The sequence below is a fragment of the Argentina anserina genome, chromosome 6 (genome assembly GCF_933775445.1).
Source record: "Argentina anserina chromosome 6, drPotAnse1.1, whole genome shotgun sequence".
NCBI classification, from domain to species: domain Eukaryota; kingdom Viridiplantae; phylum Streptophyta; class Magnoliopsida; order Rosales; family Rosaceae; genus Argentina; species Argentina anserina.
Window position 1 is genome coordinate 10,639,381 of NC_065877.1, and position 9,967 is coordinate 10,649,347.

Here is a 9,967-nt window from a genome sequence, read left to right on the forward strand (position 1 = left end):
TAACAAATAGATGGTTCGACTGTGTTATCAAATAGTTAGATAGTGAATTTGTCATATTTGATGTACGTTAGGTTTACCAATTAATTCGTTCGATCATTAACACCAATGACATCGTTTTGTGCATCAGCAAAGACATTTCACATGGGAACTTGCATGGCACATGCAGTACTCGGATCCAACAATACATATAGGTTTCGATGCATGTGAACTGAGACGAACAAAGAACGTAGAAGCTCGGGTAAGTTAGAAGATAACTAGCAGAAAAAGTTATACCAATGACCAAGTTTTTTGCTTCAGCCGGAGGGGAGCAACAAATCCAATAATGCCAGGTTATCTTTCAAATAAGTTGTAATCTTCTGTAGACAATTGTTCGAAATCGCTATGTTGCTTGATTACTCATCAATATCTATACATCATGTCAACAATCCAAGTTATCCGACCTTGTCCGTGTGATCTGACCTTAGTGATCGAGTTGCATTTAGTATCTCAGAGAACTTAGACTTTCAATTCAAAAATTTGATTATAATAATTTCAAACCCCCGTATTCATAATCAAAGAGATGGCATGGTTCAAAACTTCAAATTAATTCAATCCAGTTTGTCTGATAAAGTGCTCACTTCCATTCTAATTTGCTAGCCTTGACCTGGGTCATATCGGAGACCTATATTCAAAAGAAACGGAACGAAATTGAAGCGGATGGTTGTGAGCTCCAAACATCCAATGACCCAGAAATTGCTGCAGTTGCCTATGATGTAGCTGCTCTTGCTCTCAAGGGTCAAACCGCTGAGCTAAACTTCCCCAACTCGGCATCTTCATTGCCTGTGCCTGTTTCCAATTCATCAAGAGATATCCAGACCGCGGCAACCTCTGCTGCCGCTGCTATAGGCGCAGCAGCCACAGCCATGGGAACAGGAAATCTTGCTACTTCTAGCAGGCCGAGTACTGAGAACGGTCATGGGCATGTGCTAATTGATGATGAGTGTGTCGATGAGGATCTGATCTTCGACATGGCTAATGTTTTATTAAGTATGCCAGAAGGAATGCTTCTTAGTCCTCCTCGCTTGGACATTGCTGGTGATCATGATGCATTTGCCGATGAAGAACATGGCAACCTTTGCAAGTTTGATTAGTCCATCTCGCTATATAAGCTAGAACATATATTTCCAGTTTATATCCAAGGTTCGAAGTTAAGGAAAAGTCAATAACCCTGAGAAAATCCAAATAAAAACGTCATAATCCTCAATGTTTATGAAGAGATTTCACTGAAACTTTGAACTAAGGGGATGAAATGCAGCACAATAATATGATGGCGGGATACGTGTATATGGACAGATGATGGGTGCGTGTTTGTATTTAATAGATTGAATGTGCAAGAATGTTAATTTGAATGTCTTTACAACCTAATTCTAGCCATTTCCATCGTGCTTCTTGGAGAAGATTGTATATATTAATTCCTCAAATCTAGTGTATGATCGAAGAAGCTTAATAGCTTATATACTGCTGAGTGCTGATATCTTGTTCTCCATGGAGCTCAATGATTAAAAAACTTTACGATCATATATATTCTAGCTTTATTAGTTTATATCATATATATATAGAGAGAGATTTTCTCAGGTCCAGAGGTCCGGATTCGGCCATTCCGGCCACCAGCGACACGCAACAACGGCGCAGATGGTGCCAACCGTGCTCCTCCCTCCCGGTGATCCCGTCTGTGCTGGCCGGAGCTCTATTGGCATCTATAGTGTTTGTACAATTGACATCCACTTTATAAAAAGAATTGATATTAAATTGAAGCTACAATTAAGTAATTCAGAAACATACCAAATGTATTTGTACTAGTGGCAAAAAGGTAATTTTCATCAAGAACAAGTTTTATTTCTTATAGCAAATAATTTTTTATTTTATTTCTTGTTCGACCTAATTGAAAGAGTTTTAATGATGTATTTAAATTAAATAGGGTGTTAGTTTTTGGGTCTATAATCAATTACCCCTATAAATTTTGCACGTATATAAAGTTATAAACACTGCATGCATGCGTGTATATGATGAAATTAATCAAATTAATGTATGTATCGATATATGTTATCATATGGAGATAATAGTTTAGCTTGTTGATGAATATTATTCCATTCGCAAATCTCTTATTCTACAGAAAATTGTATATCCGTAAATGTATATGTTAATGCTTACTGTTTTGCTCTATAAACTGTGATGAATTGTTCAGCTGGAGCTTAATGCAAAAAAAGCTTTGCGCACCTTATCGGTTTATCCTTTGTTGACGAGTCATTTTCGACTTGTTACCTGAGTCTTCATGATCAGACGTGGCACTGTAATGGTGGGGGAAGATACCAGAGATCATCAATGGTGGATTTCGACCCTTCATCTACCTATAGGATTGTGAATTTGTCGATCACGTATCTGAGTATCTCTATGACGGAGGCGGAAACCGTACTCTAGCTGGTTCGAAGGGTCGAGTCTCCTTCTGTCTGTGCGCGTGTCCTTGAATTGGTTATTTACGCCGGTCACCTTCTGTACGTATGAGCCGCTCGGCTACTCAAGGATGAAGATGAACGCATTTCCATCAATTACTCAGGGCGGGCTTGAGATTTGAAAACTTGAGGTGAGTGTGAAGAATAATGCCCTCTAATTTGGTCATTAGAGAAAAATAAAAGATTATTCGACAACTCGTTTAAAAGTTTTTCAAAGCGAATATTAAGAGAATCATTGCCAAAATTACTAAAATTTAATATTTAGTTATACAACATTAATTCATTGTTCAGCATCTCTAATCAAGCAAAACAACTTCTAAGAATTCTAATATTTTAATGCTAAACTCTCATCTGTCCCATATGTATTTGTTTTACTACATCTTAATACTTTTACAACGATTACATTAAACTTGAGGAATATGGTGAATATTTTAACCACATATATGCATGTATGTATGAATTTTGGTGCCCACAATGCGAAGGTTATGACATCACGTCATCTAAATCGGTCTATAAAAACATGTGATGTTAATTTGTTTTATAATATCATTCTTTAGATAAACAATATCTCTTATTACACATACGTCACTTTTTCTTTCTACCGATGTCTAAGTGGGAGACGAATTTCATTTAAGAGCGGGAGACGAATTTCATTTAAGAGCCAATTCCTTCTGCCTTATTGTAATATCCCGAAATTTAGTATTTATTACTTAGTACTCTAAGGTTATATTAATTTAGAATTAATTCAATTTTTCTTCTAATATTTCTCTTTAGAAACCAATGATGTTAAAGTTCATACTTTCAAAGATAGAAAATTTCTTTTTATAAGTATTAGACCACGATTTGAGTACGTTAACTCATATTTCTTGCGTATATTCGATACTTTGTAATCGAGTTTAAGACTAATACTAATAGTATTATCTTTAATGTATTATATTAGTGTTAGATAGTGTAAATATATTGAAAACCTTATGAAATGAATATACTAAATTCCTTTACTTTTTTTGGAATAACACATATAAATGTGTTTGTTATATATATATATATATAATCATTATGCCAATACGTTTTGAACCTAGCTGAATTTTATATTTTACCCCATCACACTATTTATTTATTTTTCTTTGTCAATAACCACCCTAACTAGTTAGGTCATCACTCAATATTAATTATTGGTCTCTTAAGTCAAGAAGAGTATGTGAGAATTGAATTTTTGTGTTTCTTCTTGGCTTATTTATATTTGTGAGCTGCCTCAAGCTTTCTTCACACTTCAAAATCAGAAATCATGCAAGTCTAAAGTTTCCTTAGTTGATAGAAAACTCAAGCAGCTAATGTTCCTCAAGCTAAAATTATAGCATTTACTCTTTCTCTCTTAAACAAATTTCTTCCTTACTAAAGTAATCCAACTTTGGATCTACATCAAAACCTCCCTTTCACCCCTGAAACTGCAAGGTAAGTTACACCTTACATCCTTATAATCTTTTGTTTTTTAAGATTTATCAAAGTGCATAGCTAAGGATAAAATGGAAAAGACCATGTTTTGGTAAGAGCTATATTTTTCGTATTTTATAACATCTAAGTTTGTCCAAGGTAACAATAGCATTAAATTTCTCATGAAAAATGCTTCAATTTAGGATCTTAAATCACTCAAAAATGTTTTGAAATGGAGAAGTTATGGCTAATCAAAGTTAGAGTTAATAAACTCATTGAAAATCTCTTGTAACACTCACGACTTTAAAAACTCATATCTCACTCATTTCTTAACCATTTTCCACAAACTTTATATCCAATTAACGTTTAAGACCTCTATTTTTAATCTGGAAAGTTTCACAAGAAATGATGAAATTTTTGTTACACGTAGAATACATAGACATCTAAGATGATAACTTGATGATCTGTTTCTGCACTGCTACTGTGTTTGAACTTTTTGAACTCAATGACTTTGAACTGGACTGTATGACTTATCCTATTGGATTCTTTATGAAAAATCCTTAAACATAGACTCCTCACTTGCCTATTTGGACGTTTATTGATTGAGTTATTGATACCGAAAGTTGACGGACTTTGACATTATTATTTGAAGGACAATTGTTTGTTTGGACAAATTTTTTTTTTATTATGGGAGAAATGACTACTAACTAATATTATCTAATTATTTTTAATTTAAAGTACATTTACTTTATTTGCACATTTACTTTCTAGTTTATTAACTTGTTTATTTCATGCATACATTGAGTTATTGATAAGTATTTATATCTTGATGTAAGATTATATACTTTATTGATATTTAAATATTGTCTTAATTACTAAACTTTGTGATATTCTATTAACGTTATTGAGTTGGAGGTGTGAAGTCGGGTGATTAATACTACTCCGTGCTTAAATGAATTACTGGTAAAATTGTTTGTGTTTTGTGAGTTAGCATTGGGCCCTAATCCCTATAGATAGTGCACTATTATACTCATAGGAGAATTGACCTTGAGTATACATACTTTGGTGTTGGCCTCGGTATGCTGAGGCTTATCTGTGTTTTGGGTAAACGTGAACCCTAACACGTGACTTTGTGATTAATTACTATTTTTCTTGAAAAATTCACACAATTGATTGAATATATTGATGTTGATATGTATATCTATATGCATAAGTAAGAATTCGTGTGACCAAATACATCTGGTTCTTGGTACATTTTACTTGGTTGTTCATAATTGAATTTCTTATTAGCCAACATTTTACTATGTACTTACTGGGTTTGTGTTACTCATGATGCTACACAATCATATTTCAGGTAATGAGTAGATGCTTGGGGAATACGATGAATCTACTAAATAAAATGATGGTTTTTCTTTTATTATTATTTCAAGACAATAAATGCGAGACTCATGTATCTTCGCTAAATTTCAGTATTTCTAAATCTGCTGTATTGTAAAATAACTCTGATTTTGTTTCCTAATAAATATATTATTCATACATATATGTTTGTCAATTTTATTGAGGAACTTTTATTGATTTTAAGGTCACACCTCTAATTCGGGAACCATATTTCCATACAATAATGGTCTCAAAATTGAGGGCGTGACACTGATTCCCAATTCCCTCTCAACTCTCTCTCACTCGAACCCTAAATCCCAATTCAACTCAACTCAACTCTCGCTCTCCTTCATCTACGATCTCTGACCCTGACCCCCTGACGACGGCCTTCTTCCATTTCAAATCTCAAATTTCTCTCTTTTCTCTTCTCTTTGCTCCAATGGCTCTATCGAAAAATCCTCCCGTCAGTCTCTGATCCCTAGGTTCCTCTATGGCTCATCCTCCACCAAAACTTTTGGCCTCGAGAAGATGCTTCACGCCACCCCTCTCCCCGCCGCCAAGGTCAAGCCCAAGGCCTTCGTGATTCCTGCTCCCTCTGAGCCCGACAGGAAGATCGAGATGTAATGTATAGGTGTGGTCTCACTCTCATGGCCGTTGTTAAGAATCATGATTGTAATAACAAGAGCTTGAAATTAAAGCATCAATGGTAGAAATTGAAAACATAACGAAAGGTTGAAGAAGAAGAAACATAGAAAGGTAGAAACAAAAGAAATGATGTGATCTGTCTAAAAAATACAATAAAAAAGTCATATTTAAGTAAATGCAGGTGTTGTCTTATTCTCCTAGTTGTTGAGATATTGGGCTAGAATATAAACTGGGCTTGTTGGGCTAGTATACTCTTAACATCCCCCCTCAAACTAATGCTTGGGGAGTAGTAGTAGTTTGCAGCATAGGACTTTCTTTGAGCAGTACATCAACCAGGAGGAATGAGGGGTTGTAATTGCCACAAACTCATAGAAGCACTAGCCTGCCTACGATTGATTAGATTTCTTCTTGTGATAATGCAAACCCGAAATCTTATCATCCTGAATTGCTTCCCATCTTAAACCATTCTCTTCCTTAGGCTTGTACATTATATTGCTCAACTGCCTTAACATAATGGAACTGCTCTCAGCACTGACATTTTTTCCAGTGCTACCTCTATAGATACTGGTTTTTTTGCTAGCAATAAGATTACAAAATTTGGTTGCCTCAGTTTCTGTCTCTACAGAGTTATCATTTTTTACTTGACTTCGCTCAACAATGTCCACAGAACTGAAGTCATTCACAATAGACGAACCAAATTCAGGCGACAATATATCTTTTTCATGAGAATTGCAGGCAAGATTTAGATTTAAATCATCAGATGCTGATTGCTTTTACCTTCCCTTGGTTTGATAAGAAGAATGTGAGGACAAGATGTCTGCATTGTTGATCACATTACTATTGGAGTAGCTTGTATATGTAGGTGGAGAGAAACAAGCAGATGAAGCAGGATAAATGAACTCTGAAGTCTCTGATAAATTAGAAATATTTGCATCATTTCGTCCACCATAAAATCCAGAACTTGGACCATTATAAAAACCACAATTTGTTGTCGATGTGTTTAAATGAGATACAAACCCACAATTGGCAGTAACAAATGAAGGAGTAGCATCGAAAGGACTTGGACGATTCATCTTAGTAATACCATTCACGTTAGAGAACACAACAGATGGCATACAACATCCATTTATAGAACCAGACAGGTTATATATGCTTTGATCTTGAGCAGCAATAGACATTGGCATGCAAGATGATACAAGATTCCCTTTCACATTGACACAATCATACAACCCTTGATTCTTATTAATGTTAGGCATGCTAAACTGAACAGTATGAGATGCCAAATTAACTGAACCATATTGAGGTATCATAGCAAACGGTGGACTAGCTTTGCGTTGTAACTCGATCTCAATTTAAGCAGAGTATATTATCATTCATGGATCACTTCTGATAGATATGCTGTGTGGAAACTGAACATCGTCGAGAAAAAGATTTTTTTTAACAGCAAACCTTTGAGGATGAACATCAAGATGCACTGGGAATTGAAATGATATCTGACTATGAAAATACATCAAATAGCAGTGAAACTATTACAGGTACACAACATTACTTGGAAAGCACAATGAAAGATATATAATGGAAAATTGGTTTACCTAGTTTTCTACGGTGTATGCACTACCTGTAGTTTATTTCCTAAACATTTGTATTTTCATTCAATCCATTACTTGATGTTTTATATTACTTATATTATAGCAAAGTAAAACTTAAAACACAAAACGCACTTCGACACGCGCGCGAGCGCGGGCGCGGAGGCTAGTGCTCTAAATGTAAGCACACTTCCATATATTTTTGGTTCTCTGAGTTAAGAGTAGCCTCAATCTCACTCAATTAAATTGGTGGATTCTCAAGATATACACAGAAATTTATCGTTGCATCCCACTGATGTTGTTGTTGCTAGATCTAGTGGCAGCTACACTAAAGAGGCAATGCCTGGAAACTCTCGTAACAAGTATTTATCTTATAACAAGCTACTTTTTTTCATTCTTTATACAGTATCTACAAACTATTCATATCTTGATATGGTTTATTTAGAAGATTGCAATTTTGTCATTATTTCTTTTTTTTTTGTATGGGAGAAGTTTAGGCCATATGTCTCATTTTCCCTACTCTTTGTACTTTTTTAAATCAATAGTATTAATGAGAAATTTCTTTTGCTGAAATTTATATTCTCATTGTTATACTTGACATATGCATAGCGAGAAAATCACTTTTGAACTAGAAAATGAAATAAAAAGATTAGAAAGACAACAATTCGAAATAACAAACTGATGTTACAATTGAATACTGACACAAGTTATGTCTACAAAATGTGTCTAATTTCTTATATAAAACGATATCTTAAAAAGAATCAGAATCAGTTTCTTATAAACTAAACGATGTCAAAAGTCATTTATACATCGGTGTCTTACGAAAAACCTGATGTCTAAAGTCATTTCTAACATTGATCATAAAATAATGTCATAAAGTTGGTGATCATAGACATCACCCACTAAGACATCGAATTTATTTTTGATTAACATCAGGCTGTTGCGTCTTTTGGCTCACCTCAGGTCCGGACATGCAGTTTGTAATAACCCTAAATTTCAAACAATATTAGTTTGATTTGAATTCTATAAAATTTCGAATTTTAATTAGAATGAATATGTTTGGTTGCGACGTTATTAAACGAGAAACGGAAACGTTCTCCGAATGTTTAAATTGAAAAACGTTACAATTCCGTAACGTTTATATCGACTTTTATTCCGTCACTCGGTTGCAAAAACTTCCTTCGCGAAAGTTGTAGAGCTCGTCGATACGAGTTCGTGGATATGTGACGCGTTCTAATCGGATGACGTACGTAAAAGTTATTAACGATAGAAGTTGTTTCCGATTTTGGAAACAAGTATATAAGGGCATTTTGGGAGATTAGGGTTTCCATAATTGGAAAACCCTATCTCTCTCTTCACTTCCGCCTCCCTCCCTCTCTCTCTCTCTCTCTCTCTCTCTCTCTCTCGGCCCGACTCTCCTTCTCCCCCTTCGAATTCCTCTCGCCGATCTACCACCCCCAGCCCTCCGTGGTCCTCACCGCCGCTCCACACGACCTCGCAAGGACCTCCACGTCGGACCCCGAGCCAATGAAGCCATGCCTCGTCGTCGTGAAGCAGCGAGCCACTACCGAACCTCCTGCGTTTCTCTCCGCCGCATGCTCGGCTCCTGACAACTCAGACCTCGGCGCTCATCCCTTCGCCACTCCTCACTTCCAGAGTCATCAACGGTGCGACCGAGCTCGATTCGCATCGCCCAATTCGCAAATCGGACGGTCTCGACCCCGTCGAATATTTCGAGTTCTCCGGCCATTTTAGTGCAACGTACGGGTAAGGAATACGTTTAATTGATGTTGTGTTGTGTGTGGATGATTTTGGGATCGATTTGATGAAGTTTGGGGGAGAATCGGAGGAGGAGGAGTTTTGGGGATACCGCCGCCTTAGGCGGCGCGTGTGGAGGCTTGAGGGGGGGGCTAAGCACGGCGAGATGCCGTGGGGAGGTAGAGCAGAAAGTAGGAGAGATTTGAGGTAGCGGTGGCGTGCTACGCGCCGTGGTTAGCCTCGGCGCGTGGGCCCCACGCGCGGCCCGCCGGAGGTGGCGCGTGTGCCACACGCGCCGCCACGTGCGGCGGTGTAAAAATGTTTTACGTTAGGGGTATTTTGGTAATTTACTGTGTACGGTAAATGTAAATGTAATTTTTATTTACTACGGTAAATGTAATTAAATTTTACCTTCGGTAAATGTAATTATAAATTACTTTCAGTAAATGTAAAAAGTAATTTTGTAAAAGGGTAATTTAGTAAATTTTATTTACTGAATTTGTATTTACATTAAAGCATACGTATACGTACAGAAATACGTATTAATATTTATACGTACAGAAATACGTATTATTATTTTTACGTACAGAAATACGTATTTAATATTTATACGTATAGAAATACGTATATAATAATTATACATGCAGAAATACGTATATATTATTTATACGTACAGAAATA

At 36.0% G+C, this 9,967-nt stretch overlaps 1 protein-coding gene across 1 annotated transcript; it reads left to right on the forward strand.

Annotated features, from left to right (window-relative positions):
• The first annotated feature begins 322 nt into the window (after positions 1–322).
• On the forward strand, positions 323–1,130 carry LOC126796849 (ethylene-responsive transcription factor ERF024-like). The gene is made up of 2 exons (XM_050523567.1): positions 323–329; positions 637–1,130. The coding sequence occupies exons 1-2, from the start codon at positions 323–325 to the stop codon at positions 1,128–1,130; spliced, it is 501 nt and encodes a 166-aa protein (XP_050379524.1).
• Positions 1,131–9,967: the final 8,837 nt, after the last annotated feature.